General features: G+C 35.6%; 1 protein-coding gene and 1 long non-coding RNA gene across 2 annotated transcripts; both read right to left on the bottom strand.

Moving 5' to 3' along the window:
* Positions 1 to 11812: 11812 nt before the first annotated feature.
* Positions 11813 to 14065, bottom strand: LOC121885341 (proteinase-activated receptor 2-like). The gene has a single exon (XM_042394707.1). The coding sequence runs from the start codon at positions 13848 to 13850 to the stop codon at positions 12696 to 12698; it is 1155 nt and encodes a 384-aa protein (XP_042250641.1). The 5' UTR covers positions 13851 to 14065; the 3' UTR covers positions 11813 to 12695.
* A 533-nt stretch (positions 14066 to 14598) lies between these two features.
* On the bottom strand, positions 14599 to 19560 carry LOC121885343. The gene is made up of 5 exons (XR_006092539.1): positions 19299 to 19560; positions 18955 to 18987; positions 17291 to 17308; positions 16509 to 16523; positions 14599 to 15360 (listed from the first exon to the last, which is right to left on the bottom strand). It is a non-coding gene; the product is annotated as an uncharacterized LOC121885343 (long non-coding RNA).
* Positions 19561 to 21707: the final 2147 nt, after the last annotated feature.

Here is a 21707-nt window from a genome sequence, read left to right as displayed (position 1 = left end):
CAGCACAGGGAAGATGCAATGAGATATTCTATTGTTAATAATTCTATTCTAATTCTATTGCTATTGTTAATTGTAATGTTTATTCTTTCCTACAGTATATCTTGGCAAAGAGGCTGGAAAGAGGATGAACAGAGCAAAACACCACATCAGTTCAAAAAAATCAAAAATCTGACTTTGTGCATAACTTGCTTTACAGGCACTTTAGACAAATTAGACATGAAGCAAAAACATGAACATGTCTTTGTCACGAATGGATACAGAATGAAGCAATATTACTAAATATATAACTAATATAACTACATAGAAAGGAAACATTATGTAGCTACTGTACCCTCACTGGGACCATCCCATCATATGAACTTTAATTAACTGGTTAAAATAGGACAGAAAGAAATTAGGACAATCCCAAGAAATAAATTAAAATTAAAAAAGATCACTTTCTATTTAATGAAATTGAGAAAACACACTTATGTCACTTTTTGTGCAAAGAGTACATCATTTCCATTTAAATTCTGTGTTAATTTCATGTAATTTTGGATAAGATGTTGACTTTGGTGCTGCTACAAACATGAATAGATCAGACAGTGGAAAGTGAGCTTGAGGTAAAGGGAGGCTGAGGTGAAGGTATAGTACATGGTAAAGCACAGCTGATGGTAGAAGTAGACATTGTAAACATAAGAATTACAACTGAATGTTATATATTAGGAGGATGTATTTGCAGTCACTCACTTAGTAGATCTGGTGGTTAGACAAATTAGACATGAAGCAGAAACATGAACATGTTTCATTGTCATGAATGGATACAGAAGGAAGCAATATTACTAAATATATATAACTAATATAACTACATAAAAAGGAAACATTATGTAGCTACTGTACCCTCACTGGGACCATCCCATCATATGAACTTTAATGAAGTGGTTAAAATAGGATAGAAAGAAATTAGGACAATCCCAAGAAATAAATTAAAATGAAAAAAAGATCCGTTTCAAGTTAGTGAAATTGAGAATGCTCCCCACCTGAGCTCTCTATATCAGGCTGACGTCCAGGGATGTCTTCTTCTGCTGTGAAGTGACAATATGAAAACGTGTGAAAAGCAGAAGTATGCAGGTTTACATGCAGGAACAAACTATAATTTGACTACATCTGAGACTCAAATGTGAGCTGCACTCTGTTCCTTTCAGCTGTGAGTATTTTGATCTGTTTCCTACTTGTAATAATAGTCCTCTGAGCTTTAGTCAGCAGCATTACAACAACATCCATTTTACATAACTTTGTTTGATTGAGGGATTGTCTAAAACAAAAATTAACACATGTAGATATCATTACAACTAAATCCTGTGATCCTTGAAAGACATAATTCACATCATCCAAACTAAACATTCAAAACACATCAACATGATAAGAAATACTGATCAAGACTTTTTTGGCCCAGCACAGGGAAGATGCAATGAGATATTCTTTTTTTAATAATTCTATTCTAATTCTATTGCTATTGTTAATTGTAATGTTTATTCTTTCCTACAGTATATCTTGACAAAGAGGCTGGAAAGAGGATGAACAGAGCAAAACACCACATCAGTTCAAAAAAATCAAAAATCTGACTTTGTGCATAACTTGCTTTACAGGCACTTTAGACAAATTAGACATGAAGCAAAAACATGAACATGTCTTTGTCACGAATGGATACAGAATGAAGCAATATTACTAAATATATAACTAATATAACTACATAGAAAGGAAACATTATGTAGCTACTGTACCCTCACTGGGACCATCCCATCATATGAACTTTAATTAACTGGTTAAAATAGGACAGAAAGAAATTAGGACAATCCCAAGAAATAAATTAAAATTAAAAAAGATCACTTTCTATTTAGTGAAATTGAGAAAACACACTTATGTCACTTTTTGTGCAAAGAGTACATCATTTCCATTTAAATTCTGTGTTAATTTCATGTAATTTTGGATAAGATGTTGACTTTGGTGCTGCTACAAACATGAATATATCAGACAGTGGAAAGTGAGCTTGAGGTAAAGGGAGGCTGAGGTGAAGGTATAGTACATGGTAAAGCACAGCTGATGGTAGAAGTAGACATTGTAAACATAAGAATTACAACTGAATGTTATATATTAGTAGAATTTATTTGTAGTCACTCACTTGGTTCATATTCAGCTGGAATAACAAAAGACAAAGAAATTTACACACATGTAATGAAGGCGTGTATACTACTACTATGCAGAATAACATGTTTATACACACATTACAAACAGGGATTTTGTAGGTTCCTTGTTTTGTTTTATTAAAGCATCCATTTCCATCTAAACTGGTTGTAGCTTTGTCGCAATATCAGCAGAGGTGTAAGAGGTACAGGACAGGAGATGTGGTTCACGCCAAATAAAAAAGCACAATGTAGGTTTTTTTCCCCGCAATTTTTCCATTTGAATCAATACAGAATAAAGCAATATAACTAAATATAATGAGCAGAAACATTATGTACTATATCCTCACTGGGACCATCCCATAATCTGAACTTTAATTAACTGGTTAAAGTTGGACAAAAAGAAATTGGGAAAATTCCAAGAAATAAATAAAGATTATAAAAGATCAGTTTCTTTTCTTTGCACTATATGAACATCACACTACTTCATGAATTGGCACTGAATGTTACAAGTGAATGAAAATAGTTATTGCAAATAGTTGCATAAATGTAGGGATTAAATAGTGAATAACATTTGGCAAGAGGTTGATTGTGGAGGGAGAGGTTTGAGTTTCATGCTGCTTAGAAAACATTTTCTTTTCATACAAAATTGCACATTACATATTTTGTATATAAAATAACTATATATATATAAGTTCTGACCTGATTATAATGTAGTAATTTTTTCCTCCTATAGTTTATTCGTGTGCAGTTGGTGGAGTTTGACATATTTCTTTTTTTCTTTTCTTTTTGGTGGTGAAACTACTGCAATTTCCCAAAACTTGGGTATCCAAGTTAGTGAAATTGAGGAAACACACTCATGCCATTTTTTGTGCAAAGAGTACATCATTTCCATTTGAATTCTATGTTTGTTTCATCTAATTTTGAATAAGATGTTGACTTTGGTGCTGCTACAAACATGAATAGATCAGACAGTGAAAAGTGAGCTTGAGGTAAAGGGAGGCTGAGGTGAAGGTATAGTACATGGTAAAGCACAGCTGATGGTAGAAGTAGACATTGTAAACATTAGAATTACAACTGAATGTTATATATTAGTAGAATTTATTTGCGGTCACTCACTTAGTACATCTGTTAGACCTTGACCTGGAATAACAAAAGATAAAGAGATTTACACACATAAAGGGGGGTATACTACTACTATGCAGAATAACTTCACAGCCATATGAGCGGAGGTGTAAGAGGCACAGGACAGGGGATGTGGTTCATGCCAAATAAACAAGCATACTGTTGGGGTTTTTCACCCTCTATTTTTTACATTTGAACACAGAATAAAGCAATATAAATACATATATATAAATATATAACAAGAAGACGCATACAGGTCGTGGACGTATTACAGACAATAAAGTTATTTTTACAATGAGCGGAGCGGTTTCGCTTTTCTTCACATATCAGCACAGAGATTGTTTTATAATGAAAACTACAGAAAGAGTAAGAGACACATTTTTTGTGTCTTCAGTCAACAGAGGTGCGCACACAGAGCTCTTCAACATCACAAATCAATTTTCATGTATTTTGCTTCTTTTACTTCTCTAGTATTTCGCATCTATAACATAATCTACTGAAATGTCCGTCAGAATAGTTTTTATAATAATTAATGAGACTGAATTGTACATTAATGTCGTTCATGTGTCACTGAATGTAATCTGGAATGTTGCAAAAACATCTGTACTGATGTTTGTTGTCCACAGTTGGCTGTGCGTCTGATTTTGTCCTTTGACTTTATCAAATACCTGCAGCATCACACAGCAGCTGAAACGATACATTAGTGATGTGCGCATTCACGCACCTGGCACAGTAGCAGTAACTTCATTAACAGGACCGGCAAGTATTAAACTGTAAATAATGTTCTGTGTTCTGCTACCCATCTACACCATTGACTGTATATAAAGAGGTCAGCTGTTACACACAGATTCCAGGTTTATACGGTAGGATTGATTGTAATAAAGTATATACATAAACATACAATGTCTGTGTCCGCGACCCCAGAAAAGTATGAATGGAACCGTGTGGCGTCCGCGGTCCCCCCGCATACTGAAATGAATCCGGCGCCCCTGACACTGACTATCTCTGTAACAAATTGTCCACAGTTTCACACATTGACCATACACGGTCCAGCCATATAGGCTACTAGGTTATGACCAAGTCTTTTTGCATTTTAAATCTACCTGAGCTGAATGTTTTCATGACAGCATAAAACATTAGTGATGGAAAAAAACAAAGCAATATCTTACCTGACTGACAAAGACAAGTCTGGACGCAACACAGAAGGAGAAACAGGTGAGACCATCGAGTCTTTAAAGTCATGGCTGCAAGAGCGGGTTAAAATAAAATGTAATGTAATGTCCGATGGTGTTACTGCTTCACTGTTTGAACTGTCATCCCCTCTTCAAATAGATGATTTGGACACTAATTGATGTCACTGAGTCAGCTGACCGCATCTAACCAACCGAGACACAGCTCGGGTTGATTTCGGTGATATGATAATAATCTCACTCATGAGTTCATCTTCCTTCCGTCATTGATAACTAGAACACGCATTTCTCTTCATCTGCACTACAGGAACATTATATGGAAACATTCAAAACCCGCTTATCAATGATATTTCTACGCCTCCACTGATATAATATCAAAGAATAACTTATATAGCTTTCATTTATGGACTTTGGTGATTATTGTCCTTCTATTTAGATTATGCATTGAATTTTAGAAGTGACAGTAACACAGCATAAAATACTCTATTACAAGCAAAAGCCATGCATTCAAACTATTACTTCACTATAAGTACATAAGTATTAATTATCTGTTACCAGATTCTCATATGTGAATATTTGCTAGTTTTCATATATGTATATATATATATATATATATATATATGTGTGTGTGTGTGTGTGTGTGTGTGTGTGTTTGTGTGTGTATGTATGTATATGTATATATGTATATATATATTTCTTATGTATTTGGGTTTTTGACTCTTGGTCAGATAAATATATATAATACACCTTAAAAAACACACACCCAAAAATCTAAAAACAAACAAACAAACAAAAAAATCAATATTCAATATTCTCAATATTCTGGATTAATTAGATTCAATGGATTAACATAAATTGAGTGGACAAATGCACTTCATCAGACTAAATGTCTCTAGTCTGTACAAAGTTTGCCACGTCCTCTTTATCTTTTTTTGCGATTACTGATACATGATATTACCTGATGTTGCAACGAAAGTGAGTAAAAGCACACCCCCTAACTTCCTGTTGACTTCAAAACTGTCCTCATCATGTAAGATGATCAGTTAAATCTTAAAAAACAGCTCTGAAGCAATCTAGTAACTAAGGTAAATATGCAACTGAGTGATGTGACCACGTCTTTCTACTCCTCTAATAATCTGAACAGCTGCATTCTGGACAAGCTGGAGATGTGACTTTGGGTTGAGTCTAAACACAAGACAAGTTCAAAAAAGTATAAAATATATAAAAACTTGTTCAATTTGTAAAGATTATTTTTACTTTGGAGAAAGTTTTATTTTCTTACTTTTGTCAAATCTCAAACAGGAAGCACAAACTCCAACTGCATGTTTAATATGTTAAAAACTGCAGTTTCCTTTTATTACGTGCTTTGTGAAATCTACAGTAACAGTTAAAGTTCTTCAACGTGCTGTAAGGCAGTAAATGGGAAATAATATTGAGGGGCATGTTTTTTGTGACCTAGGTTACTTGCCATAGTAGGGAAATTGTGGAGAGGGTTAAAAAGAAGAGGAGAAGAAGAGTTTTTTTGGGAGAAATCAATTGTATTATTGGTTGCATATGCTAACATGTTGTGTGTAAACTGAGAACAGTGATAAATAAAGTTCAGTAAAAGTTTACCTTCACCTCCCGTGGTATTCTGTGCAGCAGTGTAACAGAGGAGGAGTGAACAAGAGCTGAGTGACAATCATTAACTGAAGTGAAGAATTACGGTGTTAAAATGCCATTTCAAAAGAAAAGAAGAAAAACAAAGAAGGGTGGATGATGTGTGTTTTCACAAAATGGCAACAAAATTAATTGATATTTTTACAGTTGGACAAAGAAAGAGACATTTCTGACATTATGCCAGGCCCTGGGAGGTATGAAAAATCTTCTATAGACTCAATAAAACTGCAATCATTCATACCCTGCTGAAATCAAGCAAACTGCATCAAGCAAAATGAATAAAACAAGTGTGTTGTCAACGATATAAAAACAATTAAATGTATTTACAAAAAACATGAACAGTAACTTAGACAGCTCAAAGCTCTAAAACAGGAGGTCACTGACAAAGATGACTCCTTACATGCACTGAACCAAACCTGAGGTGGAAGAACTGACAGTAGAATAAGAAAATATGCAAATGTGAGTTGGACTCTGTTCCTTTCAGCTGTGAACACTTTGACCTGTTTCCTACTTGTAATAATAGTCCTCTGATTCTGAGTCAGCAGCATTATAACATACATTTTACATATAACTTATGTAATTTATATAATGTGATCAAATTATTTCTTATCCAGACTATAAAAATAATCAAGACCAAAACATGAAACAAACAAGGCCTATATTTAACCGAACAAGACACAGCTCGGGTTGATTTCGGTAATATGATGATAATCTCACTCATGAGTTCATCTGCCTTCCGTCATTGATAACAAGAACACGCATTTCTCTTCATCTGCACTACAGGGAGGTTATGTGGAAACACTCAAAACCCACTTATCAATGATATCTCTAGATATCTACTGATATAGTATCAAAGAATATGTCAAAGTACATACTGCAGTGCAGTAAAAATACTGGAGTAAAAATACTCCTTATTAACATGGCAGGATTTACCTCCTATAGGGCCCCGCGGTAAAAGTTAGTTTTTTGCCCCACTACAGATTGGAGTAGGACTCTAGAGCCAAACTTATTTGTTGATTAATTGATTTGCTGATATGATCGACAATTAATTGCCAGAAATTTTAATTTCTGGCAATTAATTTTTAATTGTAATCTTTCTGAGCAAAGATGCCAGAAATTCTCCAGTACCAGCTTGTCATATGTGAATATTTGCTAGTTGTTTTCTTATATATTATATATATTTCTTATATATTTGGTCAGATGAAATAATATGTTAAAGGACAGGTTCACAGTTTTTCAAGCCTCTCTTATCCAACAGTCAGGAGCCCAAATGAACACTAAAGTAGGTTTTTTTTGCCATAATCGTTCCTCCTGTTCACACTGACCATGGGGGCCAAAATCCACAGTCCTCCTTCTGTGCAAAAATGTATCTAAAAGTTTTTCTGGAGCTGATATGAAGGTTTTTTTTGCAAATGAGTCAAATCAAGTAGATATCTTTCAATGTTCATCTTTTTTATGCCAGTCTCTCTTCTTGTTACTATACTTCCACTGCAGCTCAAAAGGGAAACACTGTAAATGTGTCAGATATCCACTTGATATGACTAACTCAACCTGCTGAAGCATCATATAACTTCAGGTAGACTTTTAAATACATTTTTGTGCAAAATGACTGCGTGGACACACTGTGGATTTTGTCCCTCATCACTTCCATTGAAAGCACTTTTGAAGGGGATATTTTAATTGCCAGTATGAACAGGAGGAATGATGACAGGAAAAACACTTTCACTGTTCATATGGACACCTGACTGTTGTTTTAAGACAGAACCTATCCTATAACATATAATATGTTAACTTGGACTTTAGGGAATAATTATAGGAATTTTCCACTATATTCTGACATCATAGCTACTGAACAATCAATCATTTATTAAAGAAAATAATTGTCAGACCTATTAATAATGAAAATAATTGTTGGTTGCAGCCTTACAGTACTCCTATGATGGAATAATACTATCTTGTCCTCAGTTTTCTGTGTGGAAATTGATAAAACACAACTTTACAACAAATGAGTTCAATATAAATTAAAACAATTCAAGTCTCATAACTAGATTCTGACACAGTCCCTCTTCAAGACCAGGACCACAAGATGGAGAATGGAGGACCTGCCAATTGATATTCAGTGGTGCAAATTTCTTTGAAGATTTCTATAAACAAATATGCAATTAATCAAATTATGTAGACCCAAATAATATGGAGACTTTTGGGGCCACCTGGGGGTCTGGTAAGTTGCTGCTCTGCCTGGTTGGTAATCCAGCCTTACTTGTGAATATTATAAACATTATTACTGATGCAGTAACCTGTAAGCAGCATTTTATTGCTGTCAAAATGGAGCTAATTTTAACAAGGTTATATACTCTTAACTTGGTTTTACATTTTAGTCTTTATGTGAAAAGAAGCTCTAGCTGTGAAATAAATCTAGTGGAGTAAAAAATTTCCACCCTATTAACATACATGAGGGGGGCAAAATATTTCCAACAATTTTCAATATAATGCGCTTCAGTACACCACTACCATCCACAACGACCTCAATAATAAACACAAAGTAGAATTATCACCTTTCTCATAATGTCAACAAAAACTGAAAATGTATAAGCCTCGTAAAAAAAGTAGAATTTATGTCAGAGCTGTTGTATTGGATTGAATTAAATTGCACAAGCGTTCCTAATAAAGTGATCAGTGAGTGTACATTTAGGATGTACTGCACATTTCTCACCAGCAGGGGGAAGCATTAAATAAACTATGCCAAGGAGGGATGTTTGCTGATCACATAAGTGTTGCTTCTTGGTTGTCTTACACTATCACAATGATACTCAAACATATTTAGACAAAAGGTTGTTTTGTTTTAAAAGTGATGCATATTTAAAGAAAATACAAAGCAAGGAATGACTGAAAGCTTTTCACTGTGAAACATATGTGCGATAAAACAATTTTTTCAGTAAATATATATATTGTTATGACCCGGCTCATTGGCTGCACCAAAATAGGACACACACCATGCTTAGTTTTAACAGAAAATAATTTAATAAACACAAATTAACCAAATTAGACAAAATTAAACAAAATTAAAAATTCACAATATGGAGTGTGGAAATCAGTAGTCAGTGGTGTGTGACGTGCATGAGTGTAAAATGTGTGTGTGTGAGTGTTTTAAGATGCAAGAACATAAAACATAACCAAACTACGGAAACAGAGCTAAACCAAACCAAGTAGCTGAAGGGGAGAACAGAGAGCCGCAACCAGCAGCAGCCGTAAGCAGTCAGAGAAGAATGTGAGACTGAGCTGTGCTGCAGCCTGGACTTAAATAACCTGGGAACCCTGTGGGCCCTCAGCTGTTGCCAGCTGCCCTCATGAACACCTCTAGAGGGAGCAGACAGGTAAATCACAAGGCCAAACAAAATGTGACACCCACCCCATCCCCTCCCTTAAGACGTTGTCCCATCGGGATCACAGCAACCAAAGCAAAACAAAATAATCTTCAAAACAACCCCAGCTGAATAAAACGTTTGACCAACAGCTGGAGGACCAGCAGAGAGAGCAGACAGGTAAATCACAAGGCCAAGAAAAGGTGACACCTGGGGTGTTTCCTGTATATATGTATACAGGAAATACAAAACTTTGACAAAATAGTAAGTCTTTGTATTTATTTGCATATTCACTTGCAGCTTATAAAGCGTTTCAACAGCTATTGGATGGATTGCAATGAAATTTTGTACCTGTTACATTAAGGATTACATTTAATAACTTTTTTGAACCCTTCCCCTAGCTTTTCATGTAGTGCCATCATCAGGTCAAAATTTATTTCTCGTTCATGACCAATGTTCTTTGTGTTTAGTGCTAATTTAGTAGTATGTTAGTAGCATGTTAGCATTGTAATTGTGAGCATTTAGTTCAAAGCACTGCTGTCCTGACTTGGTCTGTTAAAATGTAACTTTTCTAGTATGTTCAATATTGCACCAACAGTTTCACAGTTTCCTCAGTAAAAGTGTGACCTCTGGTCCCCTCGGGGCCGTAGCAAAGATTTTATAAATACTGAGGTCATGACTCAAAATTCCAAATCTCCTGCCGCTTAACGTGTTTGATGTGATTCTGGAATTGAATATCTCACTTTATTTATTAATATGCCGATTATTTTCTCAATTGATCAATGTTTATTTTTTATACATCAGAAAATTGTGAAAAACACCCATCAAAATTTCCTACAAATGGTTAATTTTAACATTTGAGAATCTGGAACCATCAAAGTATTGGCGTTTATACTTGAAAATGACTGCAACAATTGATCGATTATCAAAATAGCTACCTGTTAATTTTCTGTTGATTGAATAATCAGTGAATTGAGCTATAGTTTCAGCTCTACTTTCAACATTTCATTACAGAACATGCTTAGTATGTCACAATATATGTAAAAAGAAAAACCCAAAAAATCTAAAAGAAACAAACAAACAACAAAAAAAGTAAACTCAATATTCTGAGTTAATTAGATTCATTGGATTAACATAAGTTGAGCGGACAAACACACTTCATCAGACTAAATGTCTCTGGTTTGTACAAAGTTTGCCACGTCCACTTTATCTTTTTGTGCGATTACTGATACGTGACGTTACAACGAAGGTCAAGTTCATGTCAAACCCTCTAATTCCCTGTTGACTTCAAAACCGACCTTATCACGTAAAATGATCAGTTAAATCTTAAAAAACAGCTCTGAAGCAATCTAGTAACTAAGGTAAATATGCAACTGAGTGATGTGACCACGTCTTTCTACTCCTCTAATAATCTGAACAGCTGCATTCTGGACAAGCTGGAGATGTGACTTTGGGTTGATTCTAAACACAAGACAAGCTTATAAAAGTATAAAATATGTAAAAACTGGTTCAATTTGTAAAGATTATTTTTACTTTGGAGAAAGTTTTATTTTCTTACTTTTGTCAAGACCCAAACAGGAAGCACAAACTCCAACTGCATGTTTAATATGTTAAAAACTGCAGTTTCCTTTTATTACGTGCTTTGTGAAATCTACAGTAACAGTTAAAGTAAAGTTCTTCAACATGCTGTAAGGCAGTAAATGGGAAATAATATTGAGGGGCATGTTTTTTGTGACCTAGGTTACTTGCCATAGTAGGGAAATTGTGGAGAGGGTTAAAAAGAAGAGGAGAAGAAGAGTTTTTTTGGGAGAAGTCAATTGTATTATTGTTTGCATATGCTAACATGTTGTGTGTAAACTGAGAACAGTGATAAATAAAGTTCAGTAAAAGTTTACCTTCACCTCCCGTGGTATTCTGTGCAGCAGTGTAACAGAGGAGGAGTGAACAAGAGCTGAGTGACAATCATTAACTGAAGTGAAGAATTACGGTGTTAAAATGCCATTTCAAAAGAAAAGAAGAAAAAACAAAGAAGGGTGGATGATGTGTGTTTTCACAAAATGGCAACAATTTACTTGATATTTTTACAGTTGGACAAAGAAAGAGACATTTCTGACATTATGCCAGGCCCTGGGAGGTATGAAAAATCTTCTACACACAGAATCAATAATTGGGATGAAATTTTGTCTTTGAGGGGAATTTTAGATGAACACAACCCTGGATTGTGAGCAAAGGTTAAAATATCAGGATTGTTTTGAAAATGAGAATTACCTGGATTGACCTTTCCCATGTCGACCCGTCCACAGAGTCAGGAAACTGCTAGTTAGACAATGACTTTTATTGACAAACTAAAATGTAGATATACAAGCAAAAATTATTACTTTAAAAATCACAGACAAACTTTTATCCATTACATTATAAAACCTGCTAAATTTTGCCCATTTTAGGTTTGGGTCTCAATTCTGACACATCAAACATTGACAGAAAATTCATCAAATTACAACATGGAATAAAAGATTAGACCCATCAAAACTGCATTAAGGCAATCATTCATATCCTGCTGAAATCAAGCAAACTGCATCAAGCAAAGTGCATAAAACAAGTGTGTTGTAAAAGATATAAAGACAATTAAATGTATTAAAACAATATAAGCAGTAATTTAGACAGCTCAAAGCTCTGAAACAGGAGGTCAAAGATGACTCCTAAATTTCCTTTAATGCACTGAACCAAACCTGAGGTGGAAGAATTCACAGTAGAATAAGAAAAAAATTAAGACTTTATTTTACGGGTTGCTTCATTTCCTATTAATTTCCAGGAATCCTAAAAGTAGCTGCTATACACAATAGCTGTTCATTCTTTGAAAGGGTTATGTAGTTTTGCAGTATATGGGAAATGGACTCATACAGTTTTTAAGAACCTCATACGCTAATATGTAGTTTGACATTGAACAGTAAGTTTTTTTCTGTAAGTTAAATTAATGTTAAGAATCTAAAATTTTCCTAATTTGCAACTATGTATGAAGACATTTTCCTTTCTGGAAAATGTCTGAAAACTTAACCGCTTCATACCTGTAAATTACCAGCAATTATCCAAGAAACTACAATAAAAATGAAGAGGCCTGTAAATTAAGTGTTACCGAAAAACAATATCTGAAGGGAGAAAATGATCAGGAATAAAACAGCTTAATAATGATTAATCCACTAGCATTCAGTGCTCTGTGTGTTATCTGAGTTAGGTGTGGTGTGCTGCTCTTGTGAGTTTTTCGGAGCCCTGAAGGACACCTTCATCCTCTTCACTGTTCTCTCACTCCTGCAGAGGAACGTGTTCTTCACATGATCCCTGAAGTCCTTGGAGATAAAGTAGTAAACAAAAGGGTCGATGCAGCTGTTGAGACTAGCCAGGCACAGGGTGGTGGTGTAAAATCCGTACAGGTTGTTGTCAGCCCCGCTCAACAGGAGGATATAGTGTACCAGCAGCATGATGTTACTGGGGGTGAAGCACACTAAAAACATAACCAACACTGTGATCATCAAGACCACAGCCTTCCGCCGCCTCTTGGTGATGGCAGCATCTGTCATGCTGTTCCTGAGAGCTTTGAGCATGAGGATGTAGGATATGATACACACAATAGTGGGAACAACAAATCCCAGAGTTCCCATTGTCAGGAAGTAGCCAGCTGCTATTCCCACCTGACTTTCCCTGGTGACATCATGGCAGGTAAGGATTTGTAGATTGTAGTTTGTTACTCTGACCTGTTGGTCATACAGGTAGACAGGGATGGTGATAAGCCAGACCACCACCCAGACTGTGATGGAGACAGCAACGGGTATGCGGTTGTCCCTCTGCTGCTCGGACAGTGGGTGGACCACTGCCCAGTAACGCTGGACACTTATGCAGGTGATAAAGGCGATGGAGCAGTACATGTTGCTGTAGAAAAATGCCACCAGCACTTTGCACAGCCCTTCTCCATAGATCCAGTTGTTGCCTTTGAAGTGGTATGATATCTTCAGGGGGACCCAGATGACAAAGAGCAAGTCAGCCAGAGCCAGGTTTGCCATGTAGATTGAAGACGGGTGCTTTTTCTTGGTCCTGAAGAGGAATACCCATATTGCCATGGCGTTGGTGGGCAGCCCCACAGCAAACACAATGATGTAGATGATTGGGAGGAAGACAGTTGTAAGATGACTGCTCAGGATTTCTTTGGCTTGGGAGCTGACTTGCACCGAAACTCTGCTCCCATTACCGATTCCTTTAGATCCATTGCTCATGATTTCTTCGGCTTGGGAGCTGACCCCACCTTGGTTCTCATCACCACGGTGACCTTGAACTCCTGTGAGGTGACAATATGAAAACATGTGAAAAGCAGAAGTATGCAGGTTTACATGCAGGAACAAACTATAATTTGACTACATCTGAAACTCAAATGTGAGCTGCACTCTGTTCCTTTCAGCTGTGAGCATTTTGATCTGTTTCCTACTTGTAATAATATTCCTCTGAGCTTTAGTCAGCAGCATTACAACAACATCCATTTTACATATAACTTTATTATATATTTTGATCAAAGTAAAAACTTGAACATATTTCATTGTCATGAATGGATACAGAATGAAGCAATATTACTAAGTATATATAACTAATATAACTACATAAAAAGGAAACATTATGTAGCTACTGTACCCTGACTGGGACCATCCCATCATATGGACTTTAATTAATGGTTAAAATAGGACAGAAAGAAATTAGGACAATCCCTAATTCTAATTTGAATTCTGTGTTCGTTTCATCTAATTTTGAATAAGATGTTGATTTCGATGCTGCAACAAACATGAATAGATCAGACAGTGAAAAGTGAGCTTGAGGTAAAGGGAGGCTGAGGTGAAGGTATAGTACATGGTAAAGCACAGCTGATGGTAGAAGTAGACATTGTAAACATTAGAATTACAGCTGAATGTTATATATTAGTAGAATTTATTTGCAGTCACTCACCTTTTACACCTTCTTTACCTGGTTCACCTTGACCCAGAATAACAAAAGACAAAGAAATTTACACACATGTAATAAAGGAGTGTATACTACTACTATGCAGAATAACATGTTTATACACACATTACAAACAGGGATTTTGTAGGTTCTTTGTTTTGTTTTATTAAAGCATCCATTTCCATCTAAACTGGCTGTAACTTTGCAGCAATATCAGCAGAGGTGTAAGAGGTATAGGACAGGAGATGTGGTTCACACCAATTAAACAAGCATAATGTATGTTTTTTTTACCTCTATTTTTCCATTGTAATGAATGCAAAATGACGTAATATAACTAAATGTAATGAGCAGAAACATTATGTACTGTACACTCATTGGGGCCATCCCATAATTTGAACTTTAATCAACTGGTTAAAATAGGACAAAAATAAATTGGGAAAATTCCACAAAATAAATAAAGATTATAAAAGATCAGTTTCTTTTCTTTGCACTATATGAACATCACACTACTTCATGCATTAGCCCTGAATGTTACAATTGAATGAAAATAGTCATTGTTTGAGTTTTATTCTGCTTAGCAAACACTAGTAATCACTAGTTCAAATTCCATTTGAATTCTGTGTTCGTTTCATCTAATTTTGAATAAGATGTTGACTTTGGTGCTGCTACGAACATGAATAGATCAGACAGTGAAAAGTGAGTTTGAGGTAAAGGGAGGCTGAGGTGAAGGTATAGTACATGGTAAAGCACAGCTGATGGTAGAAGTAGACATTGTGAGCATTAGAATTACAGCTGGATGTTATATATTAGTAGAATTTATTTGTAGTCACTCACCTGGTTGACCTGCCATACCTGGTGCACCATTTTCACCTCGTGCATCGTGACCTAGAATAACAAAAGACAAAGAAATTTACACCCATGTAATAAAGGAGTGTATACTACTACTATGCAGAATAACATGTTTATACACACATTACAAACAGGGATTTTGTAGGTTCTTTGATTTGTTTTATTAAAGCATCCTTTTACATCTAAACTGGTTGTAGCTTTGCAGCAATATCAGCAGAGGTGTAAGAGGTACAGGACAGGAGATGTGGTTCACGTCGTATAAAAAAGCATAATGTTTTTTCCACTCTAGTTTTACATTTGAATGAATACAGAATAAAGCAATATAACTAAATGTAATGTGCAGAAACATCATGTGCTGCAGCCTCACTGGGATCATCTCATAATTTGAACTTTAATTAATGGTTAAAATAGGACAAGAAGAAATTAGGACAATCCCAAGAAATAAATTAAGATTAAGAAAGATCAGTTTCTTTTCTTTGCACTATATGAAAATCACACTACTTCATGCATTGGCACTGAATATTATAAGTGAATGAAAATAGTTATTGCAAATTAGTTGCATAAATGTAGGGCTTAAATAGTGAATAATATTTGGCAAGAGGTTGATTGTGGTGCGAGAGGTTTGAGTTTCATACTGCTTAGAAAACATTTTCTTTTCAAACAAAATTTCATATTATATGTTTCTTACATAAATAACTATATATATATATACACCCTAAAAGCCATACATGAATACCACATGTTAGCGTATGTGACAATAATTCAATATAGTTCTGACCTGATTATCATGTAGTAATTTTTTCCTCCTATAATTTATTCGTGTGTAGTTGGTGGAGTTAGACATATTTCTTTTTTTCTTTTCTTTTTGGTGGTGAAACTACTGCAATTTCCCAAAACTTGGGTATCCAAGTTAGTGAAATTGAAGAAACACACTCATGACATTTTTTGTGCAAAGAGTATAAAATTTCCATTTGAATTCTGTATTTATTTCATCTAATTTTGGATAAGATGTTGGCTTTGGTGCTGCTACAAACATGAATAGATCAGACAGTGAAAAGTGAAGGGAGGCTGAGGTGAAGGTATAGTACATGGTAAAGCACAGCTGATGGTAGAAGTAGACATTGTAAACATTAGATTTATAACTGAGTGTTATATATTAGGAGAATTTATTTGCAGTCACTCACGTCCTTGCTTTGGACCTGGAATAACAAAAGACAGACAGATTTACACACATGTAATAAAGGAGTATATACTACTACTATGCAGAATAACATGTTTATACACACATTACAAACAGGGATTTTGTAGGTTCTTTGTTTTGTTTTTATTAGTGCATCCATTTCCATCTAAACTGGCTGTAGCTTTGTGGCAATATCAGCAGAGGTGTAAGAGGTACAGGACAGGAGATGTGGTTCACACCAAATAAACAAGCACACTGTTTGTTTCCCTCTACTTTTACATTTGAACCAATACAGATTAAAGCAATGTTACTAAATATAATGTGCAGAAACATAACATACTGTATCTTCACTGGGACCATCTTATAATTTGAACTTTAATTAACAGGTTAAAGAAGGACAGAAAGAAATTGGTAAGATACCACGAAATAAATTAAGATTATAAAAGATCAGTGTCTTTTCTTTGCGCTATATGAACATCACACTACTCCATGTATTGACACTGAATGTGACAAGTGAACATATTCAAGTCAGCGAAATTGAGAAAACACACGTATGTCACTTTTTGTGCAAAGAGTATATTATTTCCATTTGAAGTCTATGTTCATTTCATGTAATTTTGGATAAATGGTGCCGCTACGAACATGAAGAGATGAGACAGTGAAAAGTGAGCTTGAGGTAAAGGGAGGCTGAGGTGAAGGTATAGTACATGGTAAAGCACAGCTGATGTTAGAAGTAGACGTTGTAAACATTAGAATTATAACTGAATGTTATATATTATTATTTACCTGTTGGACCCACTGGACCTTGACATAGAATAACAAAAGACAAAGAAATTTACACACATGTAATAAAGGAGTGTATACTACTACTATGCAGAATAACATGTATATACACACATTAAAAACAGGGATTTTGTAGGTTCTTTGTTTTGTTTTATTAAAGCATCCATTTCCATCTAAACTGGTTGTAGCTTTGCAGCAATATCAGCAGAGGTGTAAGAGGTACAGGACAGGAGATGTGGTTCACGCCAAATAAACAAGCATTCTCCAAAAGGCCCCATTTAACATTTCCCAAAGAGTACATAATTTCCATTTAAATTCTGTGTTAATTTCATCTAATTTTGGATAAGATGTTGACTTTGGCGCTGCTACAAACATGAATAGATCAGACAGTGAAAAGTGAGCTTGAGGTAAAGGGAGGCTGAGGTGAAGGTATAGTACATGGTAAAGCACAGCTGATTTTAGAAGTAGACATTGTAAACATTAGAATTACAACTAAATGTTATATATAAGGAGAATTTATTTTCAGTCACTCACGTGGTTGAAGTGCTGGAATAAAAAAAGACAACGAGATTTACACACATGTAATCAAGGAGTGTATACTACTACTATGCAGAATAATTTAAATATACACACATTACAAACAGGGATTTTGTAGGTTCTTTGTTTTGTTTTATTAAAGCATCCATTTCCATCTAAACTGGCTGTAACTTTGCAGCAATATCAGCAGAGGTGTAAGAGGTACAGGACAGGAGATGTGGTTCACACCAATTAAACAAGCATAATGTATGTTTTTTTACCTCTATTTTTCCATTGAAATGAATACAGAATGAAGTAATATAACTAAATGTAATGAGCAGAAACATTATGTACTGTACACTCATTGGGACCATCCCATAATTTGAACTTTAATCAACTGGTTAAAAAGGGACAGAAAGAAATTAAAAGGAAAAAAGACCAGTTTCTTTACTTTGTACTATACAAACATCACACTACTTCATGCATTGGTACTGAATGTTATAAGTGAATGAAAATAGTTATTGCAAATTAGTTGCATAAATGTAGGGCTTAAATAGTGAATAATATTTGGCAAGAGGTTGATTGTGGAGGGAAAGGTTTGAGTTTCATTCTGCTTAGCAAACATTTTCTTTTCAAATGAAGTTGCACATTTCATGTTTCATACACAAATAACTATATATATACACCTTAAAAGGCAGTTGTGAATACCACATGTTACTGTATGTGGCAATAATTCAATATAGTTCTGATCTGATTATCATGTAGTAATTTTTTCTTCCTATTTGTGTGCAGTTGGTGAAGTTAGACAGTTAGGCACAAGTTTCTTTCTTTTTTTTAGTATTAAAACTACTACAATTTCATGGAACTTGGGTATCCAGATTAGTGAAATTGAGAAAACACACTTATGCCACTTTTTGTGCAAAGAGTACATAATTTCCTATTGAACGCTGTGTTCATTTCATGTAATTTTGGATAAATGGTGCTGCTACAAACATGAAGAGATGAGACAGTAAAAAGTGAGCTTGAGGTAAAGGGAGGCTGAGGTGAAGGTATAGTACATGGTAAAGCACAGCCTATGTTAGAAGTAGACATTGTAAACATTAGTATTATAACTTAATGTTATATATTATTATTTATTTGTAGTCACTCACCTCGTGGACCTACTGGACCCACTGGACCTTGACCTAAAATAACAGAAGAGAAAGAAATTTACACACATGTAATACAGAACTTTACTTTGTACTAACAGCCATCTGGTGTCAAGTGCGTCTAGCGCAAGTGAGTGAAGTGTTTAAGAATGTTGTTATAGTTGCTGTTCGTTAGTGAATTGTTTCTGTGTTAACCGAACTAAAGGGGCTCATATTCATGTATTCTGCCGACTGTGTAGCCTCATATTAGCAGCTACTGTTTTCCACAGTCACTAGATGTTAACAGGCATCATGTCTCAAGCATACGGTTAGGACTTTATGTTTGAGTTGTGATGTGTAATATTTACCATATTACCAATAGAATAGTGGACTGAACGGCCATTTGTAGGTCCGCTCGTTAATTAACAGGCGTGCACAACCCGTGCAGTGTAGCAGCACGTTCAGCCCCCGGATTGATGTCATGCATGTCTACTACTGGCCATTAGATGGCAGTGTTGCAGTGCTGATGTACATTAACCCACTGTTAGAGGGAATATACTGCTTCAGCCTCAGCTATGCCTGTTTAATACATGGCCACATTATTTATCAGCTGTTTGCCAGTTGTATTATCTTGTAGTTGAAATTTATACATTCAGAAAGTAATATAGTTTACCATTTCTACATTAGCCTGTTATACTTTCATACGTTTATTCTGATTTATTATGTTCATTTACACAGAACCATTGAGTCATCAGACAGTTGTACAAGGACTGTGGTTGTGGTGATGACAACAAATCCATACAAATTCAAGACATCTGCGTGATTCTTCACCTGCAGCGGTCAATCAATACAGAGTAAAGCAATATAACTAAATATAATGTGCAGAAACGTACTGTAGCCTCACTGGTACCATCCCATAATTTGAACTTTAATTAACAGGTTAAAGTAGGACAGAACAAAATTGGTAAAATACCAAGAAATAAATTAAGATTAAAAAAGATCAGTTTCTTTTCTTTGCACTATGTGACTATCACACTACTTCATGCACTAGGCACTGAAGGCTACAAGTTTCTTTGAATCACAATCCTGCGTCTCATTTCTGTTCATGTCAACAGCAAAAGTGAACACAACAGCTGTGATGCGGTGCCAAAGCTTTGGGGCCGTCCTGTAGGTCCCGGGAGCCACCACTGCTTCAGCCCCAAGTGTTTTGAGCCTTTCCCCGCATGTTTCATCTCCACAAAACTGTTATTAATGTAACAAAGTGGAAGAGAAATATGTTGCTGCACAACAAGATGCTTACAGGTCGTGGACGCGTTACAGGTAGTAAAGTTACTTTTACAATGAGCAGAGCGGTTTCCAGTGTTTCACGCTTCTCTCCACATGTCAGCACAGAGATTGTTACATAATGAAAATTGCAGAGAGAGACACAGTTTGTGTGTCTTTAGTCAGCAAATGTGCGCACACAGAGCTCTCCAACATCACAAATCAACTGTCATGTATTTTGCTTCTTTTACTTCGCATCTATAACATAATCTACTGAAATGTCCGTCAGAATAGTTTTTATACAGCTTTTGATGAGACTGAATTGTACATTAATGTCGTTCAGGTGTCATTGAATGTAATCCGGGATGTTGCAAAAACATCTGTACTGATGTTTGTTGTCTACAGTTGGCTGTGGGTCAGATTCTTTCCTTTGACTTTATCAAATACCTGCAGCATCACACAGCAGCTGAAACGATACATTAGTGATGTGCGCATTCACGCACCTGGCACAGTAGCAGTAACTTCATTAACAGGATCGGCAAGGATCTAACGGTAAATAATGTTCTGTGTTCTGTTACCCATCTACACCATTGACTGTATATAAAGAGGTCAGCTGTTACTCACAGATTCCAGGTTTATACGGTAGGATTGTTTGTAATAAAGTATATACATAAACATACAATGTCTGTGTCCGCGACCCCAGAAAATATATGAACCGTGTGCGCGTCCGCGGTCCCCCCGCACTTCTGAAATGAATCCGGCGCCCCTGACACTGACTATCTCTGTAACAAATTGTCCACAGTTTCACACATTGACCATACACGGTCCAGCCATATAGGCTACTAGGTTATGACCAAGTCTTTTTGGATTTTAAATCTACCTGAGCTGAATGTTTTCATGACAGCATAAAACATTAGTGATGGGAAAAAACAAAGCAACATCTTACCTGACTGACAAAGACAAGTCTGGACGCAACACAGAAGGAGAAACAGGTGAGACCATCGAGTCTTTAAAGTCATGGCTGCAAGAGCGGGTTAAAATAAAATGTAATGTAATGTCCGATGGTGTTACTGCCTCACTGATTGAAGTGTCATCCCCTCTTCAAATAGATGATTTGGACACTAGTCGATGTCACTGAGTCAGCTGACCGCATCTAACCAACCGAGACACAGCTCGGGTTGATTTCGGTGATATGATAATAATCTCACTCATGAGTTCATCTTCCTTCAGTCATTGATAACTAGAACACGCATTTCTCTTCATCTGCACTACAGGAACATTATATGGAAACATTCAAAACCCGCTTATCAATGATATTTCTACGCCTCCACTGATATAATATATCAAACAATAACTTATATTGTCAGAAGATATTATTTTATGTTTAAATGACCAGCGTGTGTGATTTTTTTAGTTTTTATTTTTTTGGTCTGCAGCTTTCATTTATGGACTTTGGTGATTATTGTCCTTCTATTTAGATTATGCATTGAATTTTAGAAGTGACAGTAACACAG

The sequence above is a fragment of the Thunnus maccoyii genome, chromosome 19, assembly GCF_910596095.1.
Source record: "Thunnus maccoyii chromosome 19, fThuMac1.1, whole genome shotgun sequence".
NCBI classification, from domain to species: Eukaryota; Metazoa; Chordata; class Actinopteri; order Scombriformes; family Scombridae; genus Thunnus; species Thunnus maccoyii.
This window is presented reverse-complemented; position numbering and strand designations above follow the sequence as displayed.

Bases quoted from the DNA above. Each gene is read 5' to 3' on its own strand.
- LOC121885341 (XM_042394707.1), bottom strand. From the start codon at position 13,850: ATGTTTTCATATTGTCACCTCACAGGAGTTCAAGGTCACCGTGGTGAT.